This window comes from Bombina bombina, unplaced genomic scaffold (genome assembly GCF_027579735.1).
Source record: "Bombina bombina isolate aBomBom1 unplaced genomic scaffold, aBomBom1.pri scaffold_576, whole genome shotgun sequence".
Lineage (NCBI taxonomy): Eukaryota > Metazoa > Chordata > Amphibia > Anura > Bombinatoridae > Bombina > Bombina bombina.
In genome coordinates this window covers 16,231-38,182 of record NW_026512983.1, presented here as the reverse complement: position 1 = coordinate 38,182, position 21,952 = coordinate 16,231, and the positions used below count along the sequence as shown (strand labels likewise).

At 40.9% G+C, this 21,952-nt stretch overlaps 1 protein-coding gene across 1 annotated transcript in view; it reads left to right on the top strand.

Moving 5' to 3' along the window:
- The window catches only part of LOC128644653 (protein TASOR-like), a gene marked incomplete at its 3' end in the record, with an annotated part of 34,785 nt that extends 13,096 nt beyond the window's left edge, over positions 1–21,689 (top strand). The window contains exons 6-8 of the mRNA XM_053697178.1: positions 12,901–13,056; positions 15,015–15,142; positions 21,658–21,689. Coding sequence (XP_053553153.1) covers positions 12,901–13,056; positions 15,015–15,142; positions 21,658–21,689 — 316 coding nt within the window. The remainder of the gene's footprint in view (positions 1–12,900; positions 13,057–15,014; positions 15,143–21,657) is intronic.
- Between the last annotated feature and the right edge of the window lie 263 nt (positions 21,690–21,952).

Genomic DNA, 21,952 nt, shown 5'->3' with positions numbered 1-21,952 from the left:
TTTTTTTTTTTTTTATCAAAATGATCACAATCTAAGTCAAACACAGCCTAGGTTGATAATTTCCACGATCTTCAATCTCCACTACCCATAATGGTAATATTAACTGAGAATGGCTGTCAATCACTACTAAAACAATATGAATTCCACTTGTGTATAGATGCATGATGGGTATACTGAGCATGTTTGCATAATTTTTAAACTTTTAATATTTTATTTATTTCTCAATCATTGTTTGAGAAAACAACCAACAACCCTGTTTTATAATTTGGTAAGATTTTCATCTAAAATCACAAAGAACACTACAGGAAATTATTGTCCATAAGATGAAAATGGCCACAACTTATATCCTTTTTTTTATATAGGTATTTTAACCGTTCTCATACTGTAAATAATGAAGCTTCTAACTTACAAGGTACTGTAAGAAAATGACAACGTTAGGTTCTAATTATTTTAAATAGTAATTTCTTTTACAAGATACGACGAGTCCACGGATTTCATCCTTACTTATGGGATATCGCCTCCTGGTCAGCAGGAGGAGGCAAAGAGCACCACAGCAGAGCTGTATATATAGCTCCTCCCTTCCCTCCCACTCCAGTCATTCTCTTTGCCTGTGTTAGTGATAGGAAGAGGTAAAGTGAGGTGTTTGTTTGGATTCTTCAATCAAGAGTTTATTATTTTTAAATGGTACCAGTGTGTGCTATTTTTTTCTCAGGGCTATAGCTACAGGCTTGGATTAGAGACATTCAGGATCCCTGGACACTAGAAATAGTGTCTCGGGGGTATCAGTTGGAGTTCAAAAATTCCTTCCCCAGAGAAAGGATCCTTCTTTCATGATTATCTGTCGACCAGATAAAGAGAGGCGTTCTTACGCTGTGTAGGAGATCTATCCCTCATGGGAGTAATATACCCCGTTCCGATTCAGGGGTTTTACTCAAATCTATTTGTAGTTCCCAAAAAAGAGGGAACGTTTCGACCCATTTTAGATCTCAAAAGCCTAAACAAGTTTCTCAGAGTTCCATCCTTCAAGATGGAAACTATTCAGACCATTCTTCCGTTGATCCAGGAGGGACAATATGACTACGGTGGATCTAAAGGATGCATATCTTCATATCCCTATACACAGGGATCATCACAAGTTCCTAAGGTTTGCCTTCATGGACAAACCATTTTCAATTTGTGGCCCTTCCTTTTGGTCTGGCCATAGCACCCAGAATTTTCACAAAGGTTCTGGGATCTCTGCTAGCGGTTCTCAGGCCGCGGGGCATTTCAGTGACGCCTTATCTGGACCACATTCTGATCCAGGCGTCGTCTTATAAACTAACAAAGTCTCATACCAACATTGTCCTGTCCTTTCTGCTGACTCGTGGGTGGATGGTGAACCTAGAAAAGAGTTCACTAATTCCACAGACAAGGGTTCCTTTCCTGGGAACTCTAATCGATTCTGTATCCATGAAAATCTTTTTGACGGAAGTCAGAAAGTTAAAAATTCTGAATACATGCCGTTCCCTTCAGTCCAATCCTCAGCAGTCAGTGGCTCAGTGCATGCAGGCAATTGGATTGATGGTGGTAGCAATGGACATCATTCCGTTCGCTCGTTTTCATCTCAGACCTCTACAACTGAGCATGCTCAGACAATGGAATGGAGATTATGCAAATTTGTCTCCTCAAATAGATCTGGATCAGGAGACAAGGGATTCTCTTCTTTGGTGGTTGTCGCCGGATCATCTGTCCCAAGGGACGTGCTTCCGCAGACCCTCATGGGTGATAGTGACAACGGACGCCAGCCTGATAGGATGGGGTGCAGTCTGGAACTCCCTGAGGGCTCAGTGTGTGTGTGGACTCGGTCGGAGTCTCTGCTTCCCATCAGTATTCTGGAGCTGAGGGCAATATTCAATGCGCTTCAGGCTTGGCCTCGGTTGGCTTCGGCCAACTTCATCAGATTTCAGTCGGACAACATCAAGACTGTGGCTTACATCAATCATCAGGGAGGAACAAGGAGTTCCTTAGCGATGACAGAAGTATCCAAGATAATTCAGTGGGCAGAAGCTCACTCTTGTTATCTGTCGGCAATCTACATCCCAGGAGTGGACAACTGGGAGGGGGATTTTTTTGAGCAGACACACGTTTTATCTGGGGGAATGGGAGCTCCATCCGGAGGTCTTTGCCAACCTGATTCTCAGATGGGGCAGGCCGGAGCTGGAACTTATGGTGTCTCGTCAGAATGCCGAGATACGGATTAAGGTCCACGGATCCTCAGGCCGAACTGATAGATGCCTTGGTCGTTCAATCTAGCTTATGTGTTCCCTCCATTTGCTCTCCTTCCCTGGGTGATTGCTCGAGTCAAACAGGAGAGGGCTTTGGTGATTCTCATCGCTCCTGCGTGGCCTCGCAGGGCTTGGTATGCCGATCTGGTGGACATGTCATCTCTGCCGCCTTGGAAGCTTCCATTGAGGCAAGACCTTCTCATTCAGGGACCCTTCCATCATCCAAATCTAATTTCTCTGCAGCTGACTGCCTGGAGATTGAACGCTTGATTTTATCTAAGCGAGGGTTCTCTGATTCGGGTCATTGATACCTTGATTCAGGCACGCAAGCCTGTTACTAGAAAAATTTACCAGAAGATATGGCGTAAATATCTTTATTAATGCGAATCCAAGGGCTACTCATGGAGTAAGATTAGGATTCCTAGGATTTTATCTTTTCTCCAAGAAGGATTGGAGAAAGGGTTGTCAGCAAGTTCCTTAAAGGGACAGATTTCTGCTCTTATCTATTTTGCTACACAAGCGTCTGGCAGATGTTCCGGATGTTCAATCTTTTTGTCAGACTCTGACTAGAATCAGGCCTGTGTTTAGACCAATTGCTCCTCCTTGGAGTTTGAATTTAGTTCTTAATGTTCTTCAAGGGGGTTCCGTTTGAACCTATACATTCCATAGATATTAAGTTGTTATCTTGGAAAGTTTTATTTTTGGTTGCTATTTCTTCTGCTCAGAGTTTTTGAGCTTTCGGCATTGCAATGTGATTCTCCTTATCTTATTTTTCATTCCGATAAGGTAGTGTTGCATACCAAACCTGGTTTTCTTCCTAAGGTTGTTTCTTACAAAAATATTAATCAGGAAATTGTTGTTCCTTCATTGTGTCCTAATCCTTCTAAGAAGGAGCGTCTGTTACATAACTTGGACGTAGTCCGTGCTCTGAAGTTTTACTTGCAGGCGACTAAGGACTTTCGTCAATCGTCTTCTTTATTTGTTGTTTTTTCTGGGAAACGTAGGGGTCAGAAAGCTACGGCTACCTCTTTCTTCTGTTAAGTGTGATCAGTCCATGGGTCATCATTACTTCTGGGATATTAACTCCTCCCCAACAGGAAGTGCAAGAGGATTCACCCAGCAGAGCTGCATATAGCTCCTCCCCTCTACGTCACTCCCAGTCATTCTCTTGCACCCAACGACTAGATAGGAGGTGTGAGAGGACTATGGTGATTATACTTAGTTTTATATCTTCAATCAAAAGTTTATTTTAAAATAGCACCGGAGTGTGTTATTACCTCTCTGGCAGAGTTTGAAGAAGAATCTACCAGAGTTTTTGCTATGATTTTAGCCGGAGTAGTTAAGATCATATTGCTGTTTCTCGGCCATCTGAGGAGAGGTAAACTTCAGATCAGGGGACAGCGGGCAGATGAATCTGCATAGAGGTATGTAGCAGCTTTTATTTTCTGACAATGGAATTGATGAGAAAATCCTGCCATACCGATATAATGTCATGTATGTATACTTTACACTTCAGTATTCTGGGGAATGGTACTTCACTAGAATTACACTGTAAGAAGTACATAAAGCTGTTTAATAACTAGAAATTATATTTAACGTTTTTGCTGGAATGTAAAATCGTTTTCATTTGCTGAGGTACTGAGTGAATAAATGTTTGGGCACCATTTTTCCACTTGGCAGTTGCTTAATCTTTTTCTGTCAGTTTCTGTTCTCTCTCACTGCTGTGTGTGAGGGGGAGGGGCCGTTTTTTGGCGCTTTTTCTATGCATCAGTTATTTCAGTCAGCAGCTCATTGTATTTCCTGCATGATCCGGTTCATCTCTACAGAACTCAGGGGTCTTCAAACTTATTTTGAGGGAGGTAATTTCTCTCAGCAGAGCTGTGAGAATTATAGTTGACTGTGATAAAAAACGTTTATTCTGTAATTGTTTCCTGCTTTCAGAATATTGTTATCTTTGCTATTGGGATTAAACCTTTGCTAAAGTTGTGTTGTTTACAAGGATTGAGGCTATAACTGTTTCAATTTATTAATTTTCAACTGTCATAGATTTTCTGTGCTTCTTAAAGGCACAGTACGTCTTTAATATTATTCTAATTGAATTGTATCCAAGTTGCAAGTTTATTTGCTAGTGTGTTAAACATGTCTGATTCAGAGGAAGATACCTGTGTCATTTGTTGCAATGCCAAAGTGGAGCCCAATAGAAATTTATGTACTAACTGTATTGATGCTACTTTAAATAAAAGTCAATCTGTACAAATTGAAAAAATTTCACCAAACAACGAGGGGAGAGTTATGCCGACTAACTCGCCTCACGTGCCAGTACCTGCATCTCCCGCTCGGGAGGTGCGTGATATTGTAGCGCCGAGTACATCTGGCCGGCCATTACAAATCACATTACAGGATATGGCTTCTGTTATGACTGAAGTTTTGGCTAAATTACCAGAACTAAGAGGTAAGCGTGATCACTCTGGGGTGAGAACAGAGTGCGCTGATAATATTAGGGCCATGTCAGACACTGCGTCACAGGTTGCAGAACATGAGGACGGAGAACTTCATTCTGTGGGTGACGGTTCTGATCCAAACAGACTGGATTCAGATATTTCAAATTTTAAATTTAAACTGGAAAACCTCCGTGTATTACTAGGGGAGGTGTTAGCGGCTCTGAATGATTGTAACACAGTTGCAATACCAGAGAAAATGTGTAGGTTGGATAAATATTTTGCGGTACCGACGAGTACTGACGTTTTTCCTATACCTAAGAGACTTACTGAAATTGTTACTAAGGAGTGGGATAGACCAGGTGTGCCATTCTCACCCCCTCCGATATTTAGAAAAATGTTTCCAATAGACGCCACCACACGGGACTTATGGCAAACGGTCCCTAAGGTGGAGGGAGCAGTTTCTACTTTAGCTAAGCGTACCACTATCCCGGTGGAGGATAGCTGTGCTTTTTCAGATCCAATGGATAAAAAATTAGAGGGTTACCTTAAGAAAATGTTTGTTCAACAAGGTTTTATATTGCAACCCCTTGCATGCATTGCGCCGATCACGGCTGCAGCGGCGTTCTGGATTGAGTCTCTGGAAGAGAACATTAGTTCAGCTACTCTGGACGACATTACGGACAGGCTTAGAGTCCTTAAACTAGCTAATTCATTCATTTCAGAGGCCGTAGTACATCTAACTAAACTTACGGCGAAGAATTCAGGATTCGCCATTCAGGCACGCAGGGCGCTGTGGCTAAAATCCTGGTCAGCTGATGTTACTTCTAAGTCTAAATTGCTTAATATACCTTTCAAAGGGCAGACCTTATTCGGGCCCGGGTTGAAAGAGATTATCGCTGACATTACAGGAGGTAAAGGCCATGCCCTGCCTCAGGACAAAGCCAAAGCTAAGACTAGACAGTCTAATTTTCGTTCCTTTCGTAATTTCAAAGCAGGAGCAGCATCAACTTCCTCTGCACCAAAACAGGAAGGAGCTGTTGCTCGCTACAGACAAGGCTGGAAACCTAACCAGTCCTGGAACAAGGGCAAGCAGACCAGGAAACCTGCTGCTGCCCCTAAAACAGCATGAATTGAGGGCCCCCGATCCGGGATCGTATCTAGTGGGGGGCAGACTTTCTCTCTTCGCCCAGGCTTGGGCAAGAGATGTCCAGGATCCCTGGGCACTAGAAATAATATCTCAGGGATACCTTCTGGACTTCAAATACTCTCCTCCAGGAGAGAGATTTCATCTGTCAAGGTTGTCAACAATCCAGACAAAGAAAGAAGCGTTTCTACGCTGCGTACAAGAGCTCTTGTTAATGGGAGTAATCCATCCAGTTCCACGATCGGAACAGGGACAGGGGTTTTACTCAAATCTGTTTGTGGTTCCCAAAAAAGAGGGAACTTTCAGACCAATCCTGGACTTAAAGATCCTAAACAAATTCCTAAGAGTTCCATCGTTCAAGATGGAGACTATTCGGACAATTTTACCTATGATCCAAGAGGGTCAGTACATGACCACTGTAGATTTAAAGGATGCTTACCTTCACATACCGATTCACAAAGATCATTATCGGTACCTAAGGTTTGCCTTCCTAGACAGGCATTACCAGTTTGTGGCTCTTCCATTCGGATTGGCTACAGCTCCAAGAATCTTCACAAAGGTTCTGGGTGCTCTTCTGGCGGTACTAAGACCGCGGGGAATCTCGGTAGCTCCATACCTAGACGACATTCTGATTCAAGCTTCAAGCTTTCAAACTGCCAAGTCTCATACAGAGTTAGTACTGGCATTTCTAAGGTCACATGGATGGAAGGTGAACGAAAAGAAAAGTTCACTCGTTCCACTCACAAGAGTTCCCTTCCTGGGGACTCTTATAGATTCTGTAAAAATGAAGATTTACCTGACAGAGGACAGGTTAACAAGACTTCAATGTGCCTGCCGCACCCTTCATTCCATTCAACACCCGTCAGTGGCTCAATGCATGGAGGTAATCGGCTTAATGGTAGCGGCAATGGACATAGTACCCTTTGCACGCCTACACCTCAGACCACTGCAACTGTGCATGCTAAGTCAGTGGAATGGGGATTACTCAGACTTATCCCCTTCTCTGAATCTGGATCAAGAGACCAGAAATTCTCTTCTGTGGTGGCTTTCTCGGCCACATCTGTCCAGGGGGATGCCATTCAGCAGACCAGACTGGACAATTGTAGCAACAGACGCCAGCCTTCTAGGTTGGGGTGCCGTCTGGAATTCTCTGAAGGCTCAGGGACAATGGAGTCAGGAGGAGAGTCTCCTGCCAATAAACATTCTGGAATTGAGAGCAGTTCTCAATGCCCTCCTGGCTTGGCCCCAGTTGACAACGCGGGGTTTCATCAGGTTTCAGTCGGACAACATCACGACTGTAGCTTACATCAACCATCAGGGAGGGACAAGAAGCTCCCTAGCTATGATGGAAGTATCAAAGATAATTCGCTGGGCAGAGTCTCACTCTTGCCATCTGTCAGCAATCCACATCCCGGGAGTGGAGAACTGGGAGGCGGATTTCTTAAGTCGTCAGACTTTTCATCCGGGGGAGTGGGAACTTCATCCGGAGGTCTTTGCCCAAATACTTCGGCGTTGGGGCAAACCAGAGATAGATCTCATGGCGTCTCGACAGAACGCCAAGCTTCCTCGTTACGGGTCCAGATCCAGGGATCCAGAAGCAGTCCTGATAGATGCCCTGACAGCACCTTGGGACTTCAGGATGGCTTACGTGTTTCCACCCTTCCCGATGCTTCCTCGATTGATTGCCAGAATCAAACAAGAGAGAGCATCAGTGATTCTAATAGCACCTGCGTGGCCACGCAGGACTTGGTATGCAGATCTGGTGGACATGTCATCCTGTCCACCTTGGTCTCTACCTCTGAAACAGGACCTTCTGATACAGGGTCCCTTCAAACATCAAAGTCTAACTTCTCTGAAGCTGACTGCTTGGAAATTGAACGCTTGATTTTATCAAGACGTGGGTTTTCTGAGTCAGTTATTGATACCTTAATACAGGCTAGGAAACCTGTTACCAGAAAGATTTACCATAAGATATGGCGTAAATACCTATATTGGTGTGAGTCCAAAGGTTACTCTTGGAGTAAGGTTAGGATTCCTAGGATATTGTCTTTTCTACAAGAAGGTTTAGAAAAGGGTTTATCTGCTAGTTCATTAAAGGGACAGATCTCAGCTCTGTCCATTCTGTTACACAAACGTCTGTCAGAAGTTCCTGACGTCCAGGCTTTTTGTCAGGCTTTGGCCAGGATTAAGCCTGTGTTTAAAACTGTTGCTCCACCATGGAGTTTAAACCTTGTTCTTAATGTTTTACAGGGCGTTCCGTTTGAACCCCTTCATTCCATTGATATAAAGTTGTTATCTTGGAAAGTTCTATTTTTAATGGCTATTTCCTCGGCTCGAAGAGTCTCTGAATTATCAGCCTTACATTGTGATTCTCCTTATTTGATTTTTCATTCGGATAAGGTAGTTCTGCGTACTAAACCTGGGTTCTTACCTAAGGTAGTTACTAACAGGAATATCAATCAAGAGATTGTTGTTCCTTCTTTATGCCCAAATCCTTCTTCGAAGAAGGAACGTCTACTGCACAACCTGGATGTAGTCCGTGCTCTAAAATTTTACTTACAGGCAACTAAGGAATTTCGACAAACGTCTTCTCTGTTTGTCGTTTACTCTGGGCAGAGGAGAGGTCAAAAAGCTTCTGCTACCTCTCTTTCTTTTTGGCTTCGTAGCATAATTCGTTTAGCTTATGAGACTGCTGGACAGCAGCCTCCCAAAAGGATTACAGCTCATTCTACTAGAGCTGTGGCTTCTACTTGGGCCTTTAAGAATGAGGCCTCTGAACAGATTTGCAAGGCTGCAACTTGGTCTTCGCTTCATACTTTTTCCAAATTTTACAAATTTGACACTTTTGCTTCATCGGAGGCTATTTTTGGGAGAAAGGTTCTTCAGGCAGTGGTTCCTTCTGTATAAAGAGCCTGCCTATCCCTCCCGTCATCCGTGTACTTTTGCTTTGGTATTGGTATCCCAGAAGTAATGATGACCCGTGGACTGATCACACTTAACAGAAGAAAACATAATTTATGCTTACCTGATATATTCCTTTCTTCTGTAGTGTGATCAGTCCACGGCCCGCCCTGTTTTAAGGCAGGTAAATATTTTTTAATTTATACTCCAGTCACCACTTCACCCTTGGCTTTTCCTTTCTCGTTGGTCCTTGGTCGAATGACTGGGAGTGACGTAGAGGGGAGGAGCTATATGCAGCTCTGCTGGGTGAATCCTCTTGCACTTCCTGTTGGGGAGGAGTTAATATCCCAGAAGTAATGATGACCCGTGGACTGATCACACTACAGAAGAAAGGAATTTATCAGGTAAGCATAAATTATGTTTTTTCTTTTTGGCTTAAGAGTATCATCTGTTTTGCATATGAGACTGCTGGACAGCAGTGTCCTAAACAAATTACGGATCATTCCACTAGGGCTGTGGCTTCCTCATGGGCATTTAAAAATGATGCTTCTGTTGAACAGATTTGCAAGGCTGCAACTTGGTCGTCTCTTCACACTTTTTCCAAATTTTCCAAATTTGATACTTTTGCCTCATCCGAGGCTGTTTTTGTGAGGAAGGTTCTTCAAACAGTGGTGCCTTCCGTTTAGGTTCCTGTCTTGTCCCTCCCTTTCATCCGTGTCCTATAGCTTTGGTATTGTATCCCATAAGTAAGGATGAAATCTGTGAACTCGTATCTTGTAAAAGAAAAGGAAATTTATGCTTACCTGATAAATTTTATTTCTTTTACGATACGGCGAGTCCACGGCCCACCCTGTTTTTTTTCTAAGACAGGTCTTTATTTTTGTTAAACTTCAGTCACCTCTGCACCTTGGCTTTTCCTTTCTCTTCCTAACTTCGGTCGAATGACTGGAGTGGGAGGGAAGGGAGGAGCTATATATATATACAGCTCTGCTGTGGTGCTCTTTGCCTCCTCCTGCTGACCAGGAGGCGATATCCCATAAGTAAGGATGAAATCCGTCGACTCGTCGTATCGTAAAATAAATAAATTTATCAGGTAAGCATAAATTTCCTTTTTTCAAAACTTGATTTTTGAGACTTCTGTTTTCTGTAAACCCATGCAATAAGAAAGTCTTGGTTGCCAATAAACAAGATGGAACGGCAAACTCTTAAATCCTGATTACGAAAATTCAGTTGACAGACGTACTGTAAATTACAATCAACAAAATGTGAATATAAAATTAAAAGCAAACATTTTTGAGAACACAATTACTAAAAACATTTTCTAGATGTTGAGATTTTGTTGTTCTCACATTTATGCAGGTCTTCTTACCTGTACTAGATTATCACAAATATGTCTATTAAAGGGACATGGTACCCAGATTTTGAGGCACTTAAGTGATGCAGCATGTCTGTAAAATGCGGACTAGAAAATATCACCTGGCCATCTCTATGTAAAAAAATAAGATCTTTTACCTAAAAGGTTCCTTAGTAGACACATCCCATTGAAAAGGGATTTTAAGCAGCCATTTAGGATGGCAGTCCCGGAAGTGTGCCTCTGGCATGTGCAGGCACAGTCATGTTATTTCCCTCCTCAGTTTAAGGAAGTTTGCTATTAAATCTCACGTGTGACGGCACTTATAAAGCTGATTGGCTTTTTGTTTTTTTTTCTTTTCAACATGCCTCTGAAAGTAGCTAAATCATAGCTGTTTACAGAGAACTTACTATTGTGAGCTGAAAAAAAATTGAGGTAAAATATCTTCCTTTTTCAATAAGATGTTCAGGTATTATATTCTTGTTCACTTTTTATAGTTACACTGCACCGCCTTAAAGTGACTTAGCAAATGGGTATTGTGTCCCTTTTAATACATACACATGTAAATTTATATCCTGCCCACTACTGGTGGATTATACTACAGTGATGAATATAAGTTTAATAAATATAGACTATATATTCATAAATATGTATCTTAAATGGTGTCTCATGCCATTTTAGGGTGTATTGCACATGCACAATATATTAGGATTATTTCAAATCATCTTGGAATACTTGTTGAAAAAGCCATTTTGCACTTTATCAAGTGCCTTTAGGTGTTAAATTCAGTAAGTGCATACGTCCATACTTTGTATTGTTGTCTTTTTCGATATCCAATTATTTTCCAAAACATAAATAATGTTGTGATATTTCGAGTGTTGAAAAATTGTGAGTCAAAAAACAGCAGATAAACCGGATTGACAGATTGAAACTCAACCACATAGTTATATGCAAGCAACAGTATATTCATAAAATGCTCTAACACATTAGACCATTTATTTTTTCACTTTGCCCTCCAAAAAATAAACCTTTTTTATAGGGTTGCACCGATACCATTTTTTTAAGACTGAGTACAAGTACCGATACTTTTTTTTAAATACTCGCCGATACCAATTACCGATACTTTTTTAAGTCATGTGTCAGTGTCCCAAGCAATACCGACTAATGAGTTAAGATAGCTTCTATATAATTGTGAAGAACTGTAACTCAAAAAACATTATGAAATAATAAAACAGTTTTATTTGCTTGTTGTCACAAAGTTGTAAAAACTCGTAGAAATTTCACAGAACATGTTTATAAATAAAAATATTACATTAAAATATATTCATAATAACAACAATAAATAACAAATGTAATATCACAACCAACCAAAAGTGCAATACAGTAAAAAATATACCAGTGCACTGTTTAAACATGGGGAACATTATGGGCTAGCTTACATTTGACTGGTAAGCTTTACCAATGCTCTCATTGCATGTCCAACTCCATTACAGTCTATTGAGTTGGAAATGTGAACAGAGCATTGGTAAAGCTTATATATCAAATGTAATCTAAATCTAGTCCTATTATTGTAAGATGTGTGTTCATAGGAATTAATTTTTCCTATGAACACTCTTCCGGCAATTATATAAGCTAAGGATGTCCTCAGAGTACAGTATGTTTTGAGCATAATTGTGCAAGATAAGAACTAGCAGTATAACAGGCAATCTAGCAATTATAATCATTTTTCAAAAGTTAGTGGCAAGTTCTTTTTAAGGAACAGAAGCATCTCTGTATGTTCAGCTATACGTCTGTTTCTGCTATCATTAATGTCGTTTGATGCTAAGCTGAACAGTCTTTCACTTTCAGCACTACTGCATGGGGCAAAAAGATAATTTTGGGCCATTTTAGTCAGAGCTGGAAATCTCAGTTTATTATCTGCCCAGTACTTCAAGGGTTTGTCTGAACGAGGTACAGTGATCTCTTACAATAATACAATACAACAGCAATTTGTATTGGCCGAACAGAAGTGAACCATTTTTAGTTGAGTCTCCACTACAGCTTAAAATTAAATGGGAACATGCAGTTTGAAAAAACTCCACAAGATAGCGTATGGGTAGGAAGTGGAGGTATCGTTATAAGTATCGGTGCATTTGCATGAGTACAAGTACTCGTGCAAATACTTGGTATCGGCACCGATACTAGTATCGGTGCAACCCTACTTTTTTAGTTCTTATGCTTTTGTGGTTTCACTGCATTTCCTTTTTCTTCCAAATCAAAATGCTTTAATGTAAAATTTTTGAAGCAAAAAAATATTTTATATGTTTATAGGAATATTATAAATCGAAATGCTGTTCTTTAGCAAAAAATACTTGTAGTAAAAGATGCCAGTGTTTCTGTTCTCTCAGCATACATAAATGTTTTCTGTGCAGCCATATACAGTCATTATCCGTTCCACCAGCTGCACTCTGAGCAGGCATGGCTTTAGAATGGTGTTGCAGAAGACACATGTACATATTCTTTGTGCACAATAAAAGTTATCACTTAAATTGATAACCTTTTCCAGGAACGTTTTTGCTTAAACAATTGTATAGGGAAATTCTATTAAACGTTTAATTACAATCTTATGTGTTTTTATATATAGAATTTTCTATAACTGTCACTTTAAAAAAACACAAGCAAGTTTAATAAATATATCAAAACCCGTGTATACAAATGCAGACTTTACAAACTACTACCATGTTCCTTTAAATACGTTCACTGCTTTTAATTGTAATGAATAACCATTCTACTTTTATTTTTTATTTATTTTGTTAAAAGGGAAAAATTAAAGGCATATATGATCAGATGAGGCATAACCAGATGGATTCATCATTCGGAGCATTGGATCCAGCGCCCAAACATGAATGTCATGTCTTTAAAAACATCAACAATGTCACAACATTGTTGAGCTACAGGGCTTTTGAACGATCTCAGGTAGTACTATCCCTATATTTTCTTGTATAGGAAAGAAAGAGTTAAAGGATCATTTTGGGGAAAAAGACATGTTCTCATTTTGTTAGTGCTAATAATTAATTTTATCATTATTGACTCTGCAAATGTTTGTATTTAACTCCAGCAAAGGGGTTAAATAAACAGTTAGGGTACTGTTTGAGAATTGTTGGCCCTGAGCAAAAACTTCCCCAAAGATATATGCACAGCTGGGTCATGTAACTAGTGCTGCTGGTTGGGTCAGTGGCAGTTTTCGCTCAGTACCAGCAGTTCTCTGTAGCTCCCCAGCTGCACTTCACCTATGTGTTTAAACCCTTTGTTTGTGTGGGATGTTAAATACATAGATTTGAAGGGTCAATGGTGATAAAATATACATTCTGTATAACAATTTAAAGCAATTTTCCCCACACTATAATAGCCTTTCAAGTACCTGTGATCAAACCAATTGCAGGCAATTTATCTTTTATAATGGGGGGGGGAACTCCCTAGAATTACAAATGTGGAAACTCAGTTTTTCTTTATTACACCTAACAAATAGTGCATTGTACTTTGTAAAAAAAATGTTTATATGTGTATTAGGAAGCATTGTATGTTTATGTTCAGCAAAAGAACTAAAACTGGAGAATTATTTTTCTGTTTGGCAGTGCAAAATTGTCTGATTTTATTGCTTTTTTTATTTTTTGAGTTGAAGCTATAACTGGATTGAAGCGTCAGAAGTGCTAGATTTCTAATGCCTTCACACTTTGACCACATGAACAAATGTAGCTATTGTAATTTTATTTTTTTGCAAAATCAGTATGAAGTAAGAAAATATAAAGTAAATATGTATAGTGCATTAAATTATTAAATGATGCATAGGTTGCATCTAAATTAGCTAAAATACTAATTATGTATGAAGGGCTATATTCTATTCCAGTGGTGGCAGATTTGTGTTAGGAATGCCAAAGGTGACAATCATAAAAAAATGCTGGTACATTGACTAAGGGTATATAGATGCTGTAACATTTTAAACCGGTTTACTCCCTTCGTACTGTTTCAGTACTCTGTGGGTCACAAACAGTACTTTTAACAATGTATTTAATCCTTTTGCTGAAGTTAAACACATAGCTTACCCACGGGACTAGTGAAAAATTAACAAATTAGATCATTTTATTTTATCATTACAATGACCCTTTAAAGGTCTTTCAAGTTTCAAAAAGAGCATGCAATTTTAAAGGGACATGAAACCCCAAAAATTTTTCTTTCATGATTCAGAAAGATCATGCAATTTTAAACAACTTTACAGTTTACTTCTATTTGCTTCCTTCTCTTGATATCCTTTGCTGAAAGGTTTCTCTAGGAAAGCTCAGGAGCAGCAAGGAAACTAGGTTCTAGATGCTGATGATTGGCTGCATAGATATACCGATTGTCATTGGCTCACCCATGTGTTCAGTTAGAAACCAGTAGTGCATTGCTGCTCTTTAAACAAAAGATAGCAAGAAAATTAAGCAAATTTGATAATAGAAGTAAATTGGAAAGTTGTTTAAAATTGTATGTTCTACCTAAACATGAAAGAACATTTTTGGGTTTCATGTCCGGTTAAACAACTTTCTAATTTACTTCTATTAATTTTTCTTTGTTTTCTTGATATCCAGGCAGGAACACATGCATAGGAGCCAACCTATTTCTGGAGCACTATATGGCAGCAGTTTTGCAAGAAAATTATCCATTTTCAAGAGTACTAGATGACAACACTATTTCCTGCCATGTAGTGCTCCAGATGCATACCTAGGTATCTCTTCAACACAGACTATCATGAGAATGAAGCAAATTTTATAATAGTAAATTGGAAACTTTGTTTTTTTAAATGGTATGCTCATATCCCCTTTTTTACTTTATAAATTATTTTACTGTTTATTTGGAATGCGTATTTTATATGGCTAACAGCCTTTTTTTAACCCCAGTATTACTTTTATGAATATGGCTTTGATGAGATTCTCAAGAGACCGAGACATGTTTGTCCATTTGCTGCTGTTTTATTTGGATACAAAGAAGAGATGACACCTCGACAGCCATCTTTGTTTTTGTCAGGGTATGTGTTGAGTGCATAATACCAAGTTTTTTTTCCACGTCCGTCTTTTTTTAATCTAACATAATTGGTGCATAAAATATACTGCTAATCCATTAGAGTCTCTTACTATATATTTTTGGTTGTTTTTATTTAAGAAATGCTCACTATTATAGTGATAGTTTATGCTAACACGATTTGCATCTATATGAAAGTCCAACACATGCATATACACTTGATGCAGCATATCTGTAAAAAGCTGACTATAAAAATCACCTGAACATCTCTATTTCAAAATAAGATATTTTACCTAAAAACTTCTTAAGTATTCACTTTAAAGAGACTTTAAGCAGCCAATCAGGATTCTAGTCCTAGGACTTGTAAGCACAGGCACATTCATGTTAATTTCCTATTCAGTTTAAGGAATTTTACTATAAAATATCGCAAGAGTTCAGAGAAATCTTCTGAGATCACAACAAATCAAAGTGTGACATCAGCACTGCTCATTGGCTATCTTTTTTCCCAACTTGCAGCTGGACAGCAGCTGAAGTATGTTTATAGTGCACTAACTCTTGTGAGCTGAAAAAGTTTTGAGGTAAAATATCTTTTTCTTTCTAATGACGCGGTGAGTCCACGGATCATCTCTAATTAGTATTGGGGATATCACTCCTGCCCAGCAGGAGGCAGCAAAGAGCACCACAGCAAAGCTGTTAAATATCACCTCCCTTCCCTCCAACCCCAGTCGTTCTCTTTGCCTACATCAAGAGCAAGGAGGTGGTAAAGTTAAGGTGTTTGGAAGAAGATTCTTCAAGCAAAATTTTGTTATTTTTCAGCAGTGCAAGTCTGCCGTAGCCCATGTCAGTCTCTTCAGTAGAGCAGTGGTGGCTTTTAAGCAATGGGAACTTGTGGGGTACAATCCTCACTGCGCCTCCCATGTATTTAATGCTGCCCTAACATTGAAAGCCTGAGTAAGATTACTCAGTCTTTGTTTTTCTTCCTCAGGTCCATGTGAGGGAACATGCCTCTCAGACCTAGTGAGCTGCCTTCTGGAGGTAAGTGCTGATTTTATTTTTCAGGGACATATGCAGGAAAACTATGGCACTTTAATATCATTTGATGGGACACAAGAGACATTCTCCTATATAATTAGGGGATAATGTTTAAAATGGCAGTAATGGCAGGCACTGGGGACGAGGAGATATGGCTCCATGTGTGGTGTGTGTTTCACTTACTCCCGGCGGCTTTACTTTCGAGCACATTTTTCCGACCGGGAGGTTAATTTTAATACGCCCACGATGGGCGGGGCTAGCTGAGGCGGCACGTTTCTGTTGCACTCCTTTTCCCCTTCACTTCCTGTGTTCCGGAGGGCAGGCAGACAGGGTCATTGCTGCCTTGTAAAAGGGCTACGGTTACCGGACTGCGTTTACAGCTATAAGTTGAGTCCAGACTTCTATCAGGATATACACTCCGGTGTCAGCACGGAAGGTAGGCACCTCAGTTAAGCTAAGGTGAAGAGGTTGTCCGGAGTGTTTGTGATAGTTTATTTATTTTCTTGCAGCAAAAATAAAACGGTTACAGTTTAAAATTTAAAGAGACGGTAATGTTTTTTTGTGTTAATTTCAACCTAAAATATCAATTTATTTCATTCTAATTTGATCAATTGTGAGTAAAGATATGGACCAAAAGGTCCTGCAAAATGTTTCTTGCTCTTTGTTTTGATGCTAACGTGGAACCACCAATCCCTTTTTGTTCCTCATGTATTGAGAGAACTTACAGGGATAGACTTTTCTGAGCCAACATTGTCTAAGACTGATGCTGTCCAGGGTCTTCTGACAATGTTCAAGATATGCCGCAGCTTTCTCAAGTGTCCCAAATTTTATCGTCCACACCTGCAGTGCCCTGCGCTTCCTCTCAAACTCTGTCTGGAGTTACATTGCAAGACATCGCTGCCCTCATGTCTTCTGCAGTATCTGATGCTCTGTCTGCTTTTCCCATGCTGCAGGGAAAACGCAAGAGGAAATGTAAAGAATCAGTGAGTAAGGTTTCTGACACAGTCGTGGCTATTTTGAATGTTCTCTCCCAGAAATCTGAGGAGGAAGATACTTCCGTAGCAACTGAGGGTGAAATCTCAGACTCGGTGTAATTCAATCTTCTGATCATTCAGGTTTAAGCTAGAACACCTCCGTTTGTTACTTAATGAGATTTTGGCTACCTTGGACAACTCCGATTCTACGGTCGTAGTGAATCCTAAGAAGTCTAGCAAGCTAAACAAGTATTTTGATGTACCTTCCATGTTGGAGGTTTTCCCTGTACCTGATCGGGCTACAGAGATTATTGCTAGGGAACGGGAGAGACCTGGTATCCCTTTTTCTCCATCCCCTATTTTTAAGATGTTTCCTATTGCTGAGACTATCAAGGAATCTTGGCAGACGGTTCCCAAGGTGGAAGGGGCAATTTCCGCTTTGGCTAAGAGAGCCACTATTCCCATAGAGGATAGTTTTTCCTTTAAGGATCTTAAGGATAAGAAGTTCAAAGGGTTGTTTAAAAAGATATATGTTCACCAGGGTTTACAATGGCAACCTGCGGTTTGTATTGCTACCGTCACTAGTGCAGCGGGCATATTGGTTTGTATGCATTGTCTGATTCTATTCAGACAGACACTCCCCCTGTAGGAGATCCAGGCTCTTAAGTTGGCAAATTCTTTTATTATGGATGCTTCCCTACAGGTTATTAAGCTGGGAGCAAACATTTCTGGTTTTGTCGTACTGGCCTGCAAAGCCTTATGGTTGAAATCCTGGTCTGCGGATGTTTCATCTAAGCTTTGGCGATTCCGTACAAGGGTAAAACCTTGTTTGGGCCGGGCTTGACTGAAATTATTTCTGACATTACGGGGGGAAAGGGTCATTTCCTCCCTCATAAGAGGAATAAACAAAAGGGACGTCTGAGTAATTTTCGTTCCTTTCAAAACTTCAAAGGTAAGCCTTCCTCTCCCTCTGCCAAGCAAGATCAGTTCAAACCTTCCTGGAGGACAAACCAGACTTGGAACAAGGGGAAGTAAGCTAAGAAGCTGACTCAGTCTGCATGAAGGGTCCGCCCCGGATTTTGTGGGGTCAGACTTTCCTTCTTCGCTCAGGCTTGGGTTCGGGGTGCTCAGGATCCCTGGGCGTTGAACTCTAGTTTGTATTCCTGGGACACAGTGTCCAAGACCTTTCCTCCCAGTGGCTGGTTTCTGCTCTCAAGATTATCTGTAGACCAGATAAAAAGAGAGGCGTTCTTACATTGTGTTCGGGACCTTCCCAACCTGGGACTGATAGTTCCCGTTCCAATGCAGGAGCAGGGTCTGGGAATTTACTGCAATCTGTTCGTGGTTCCCAAAAAAGAGGGAACCTTCAGACCAATTTTAGACCTCAAAAGTCTAAACAAGTTCCTTAAAGTACCGTCCTTCAAGATGGAAACTATTCGTTCCATTCTTCCCTTGGTTCAAGAGGGTCAATTCATGATGACTGTAGATTTAAAGGACGCGTACCTGCATGTTCCCATCCTCAGGGATCATCACAAGTTTCTGAGGTTCGCATTTTTAGACAAGCACTTCCAGTTTGTGGCTCTTCCATTCGGCCTTGCCACAGCTCCCAGAATTTTTTCAAAGGTCCTGGGATCCCTGTTGGTGGTGTTTCGGTTTTTGCAGTGGCGCCTTATCTGGATGACATTCTGGTTCAGGCTCCATCCTTTTAACAAGCAAACTCCCACACAGAGATGTTATCCTTCCTGCGTTCTCACGGTTGGAAGGTGAATTTGGGAAAGAGTTCCTTTATTCCAGCTACAAGGGTAGTGTTCTTGAGAACAATAATAGAGTCCCCATCAATGAAAAAGTTTGACAGAAGTCAGAAAATCAAGGATCTTCGACTCTTGTCAGGCCCTTCAGTCCTCTCCTTGGCTGTCAGTGGCTCAATGTATGGAGGCGATCGGTCTGATGGTAGCTGCCATGGACATCATTCAGTTTGCCAGTTTCCACCTCAGTCCTCTGCAGTTATGCATGCTCAGGCAGTGGAACGGGGATTACGCGGATCTGTCCCCGCAAATACATCTAGATCAGGCGACAAGATTATTTTTCTTGGTGGTTGTGTCAGGAGCATCTCTCCCAGGGAACCTACTTTCACAGACCCACCTTGGTGATTGTGACAACGGACGCCAGCCTGCTGGGTTGGGGAGCAGTTTGGGGTTCACTAAAGGCTCAGGGGACTTGGACTCGGGTGGAGTCTGTTCTCCCCATAAACATTCTAGAGTTGAGGGCATTCTTTAATGCTCTTCTGGCCTGGCCTCAGTTAGCTTCAGCCTGGTTTATCAGGTTTCAGTCGGACAATATAACCTCAGTGGCTTACACCAACCATCAGGGAGAAACTCAGAGTTCCTTGGCTATGTCGGAGGTAGCCAAGATCATTCAGTGGGCGGAGACCTACAACTGCTGTCTATATGCGATCCACATTCCAGGAGTGGACAATTGGGAAGTGGATTTTCTGAGCAGACAGACCTTTCACCCGGGGGAGTAAGAACTTCATCCGAAGGTGTTTGCCAACTTGGTTCTCAAATGGGGACAGCCGGAGTGCCAAGCTTCCAAGGTACGGGTCGAGGTCAAGGGATCCTCAGGCTGTGCTGATAGATGCTCTGGCGGTTCCATGGAATTTCAGTCTAGCATACCTATTTCCTCCGTTCGTTTTTCCTTCCACGGGTTTTTGCTTGAATGAAACGGGAGAAGGCGTCGGTGATCCTTATTGCACCGGCGTGGCCTCGCAGGATCTGGTATGCAGACCTAGTGGGTATGTCATTTCTACCACCTTGGAGACTCCCAATGTGGAAAAAACCTACTTCAATCTTGTTTCCCTGAAGCTGACAGCTTGGAGATTGAACGCTTAATTTTACCTAAGCGTGCTTTTTCTGAGTTGGTCATTGAGACCATGATTCAGGCTTGTAAACCTGTGACGAGAAAAATTTACCATAAGATGTGGCGTAAATATCTGCATTGGTGTGAATCCAAAGGCTTCTTTTGGAGTAGAGTTCGGATTCCTAGAATTTTGTCTTTTCTCCAGGAGGGTCTGGAGAAGGGTTTATCTGCAAGTACTTTGAAGGGACAAATATCTGCCTTGTCTATTTTGTTGCATAAACGTCTGGTGGATGTCCCAGACATGCAATCCTTCTGTCAGGCCTTGGTCAGAATCGGGCCTGTGCTCAAACCTGTTACTCCTCCCTGGAGTCTTAACCTCGTTCTTAAAGTTCTTCAGCAGGCTCCGTTTGAGCCTATGCATTCCTTAGATATTAAATTATCTTGGAAAGTTTTTTGTTTCTTGTGGCAATTTCTTCTGCTTGCAGAGTCTCTGAACTCTCGGCGTTGCAGTGTGAATAACCTTACCTTATTTTTCATTCTGATAAGGCAGTTCTGCGTACTAATTTGGGGTTCCTTCCTAAGGTGGTTTCGGATAGTAACATTAATCAAGAAATGATTGTTCCTTCTTTGTGTCCTAACCCTTCTTCTTATAAGGAGCGTATCCTGCACAACCTAGATGTGGTGCTTGCGTTGAAATACAATTTACAGGCGACTAAGGATTTTCGCCAGTCTTAGGCCCTGTTTGTTGTTTTCTCTGGGAAACGTAAGGGTCAGAAAGCTACGACTACTTCTCTTTCTTTGTGGCTGAAGAGTATAATTCGCTTGGCCTATGAAACTGCTGGATAGCAGCCTCCTCGGAGAGTCACGGCTCATTCTATGAGGGCTGTTTCTTCTTCCTGGGCAATCAAGAATGAGTCACGGCTCATTCTATGAGGGCTGTTTCTTCTTCCTGGGCAATCAAGAATGAAGCTTCTGTGGAACAGATTTGAAAGTCTGCAACTTAGTCCTCTCTACACACTTTTTCCAAGTTCTATTAGTTTGATACTTTTGCTTCGGCTGAGGCTTCTTTTGGGAGAAAGGTTCTTCAAGCAGTGGTGCCTTCAGTTCAGGTTCCCTGTCTTGTCCCTCCCTTATCTGTGTCCTCTAGCTTGGGTATTGATTCCCAATAGTAACACGGAGTCCATGGCTCGCCGCCAGTTTTTTGTGTTATAAACCTCAGGTGCCTCTGCACCTTGTTACTTCCTTTCTCTCCTTTTACTTTGGTCGAATGACGGGTTGGTGGGAAGGGAGGTGATATTTAACAGCTTTGCTATGGTACTCTTTGCCGCGTCCTGCTGGGCAGGAGTGATATTCCCAATAGTAATTGGAGATGATCAGTGGATTCACCTAGTCAAGGAAGAAATAAATAAATTCATCAGGTAAGCATACATTTTGTTTTTACCTAGAGATGTTTAGGTGATAATTTCATGTCAGCTTTTTACAGTTATGATGCATTGCTTTTAAGGTATATAGCATATGAGTATTATGTCCATTTAAGTTCCACCACTGATTTTGCAATGTGTTTTTAGTATTCTTTGATGTTCGTATTTCTAAAAAAACTTTTTATATTATTTCTAATATTATTGACATTTATCTGTTTTTTTTTTTTTGTATTTTCTAGATCCCCTGTGATTAACACTGATAAATATGCAGGTATGTATATTCTTTTAAAATGTTAACCACTTAAGGACTGGGAATTTCAGAGAAAAACATGCACAAATGACCAGAGCATTTTGGTATATGGCCCATTTTGGTATATTTCATGCCACAGATTCGCCGTATAATGCGATCATATTTAAAAATTTGTTAACTTTTTCACAAACTGGGGTTCTCACTGAAATTGTGCAGTCATAACACAAATGGTTGTAAAAGCTTCTCTGGAATCAATTTGTTCAGAAATAGCAGACATGCATGGC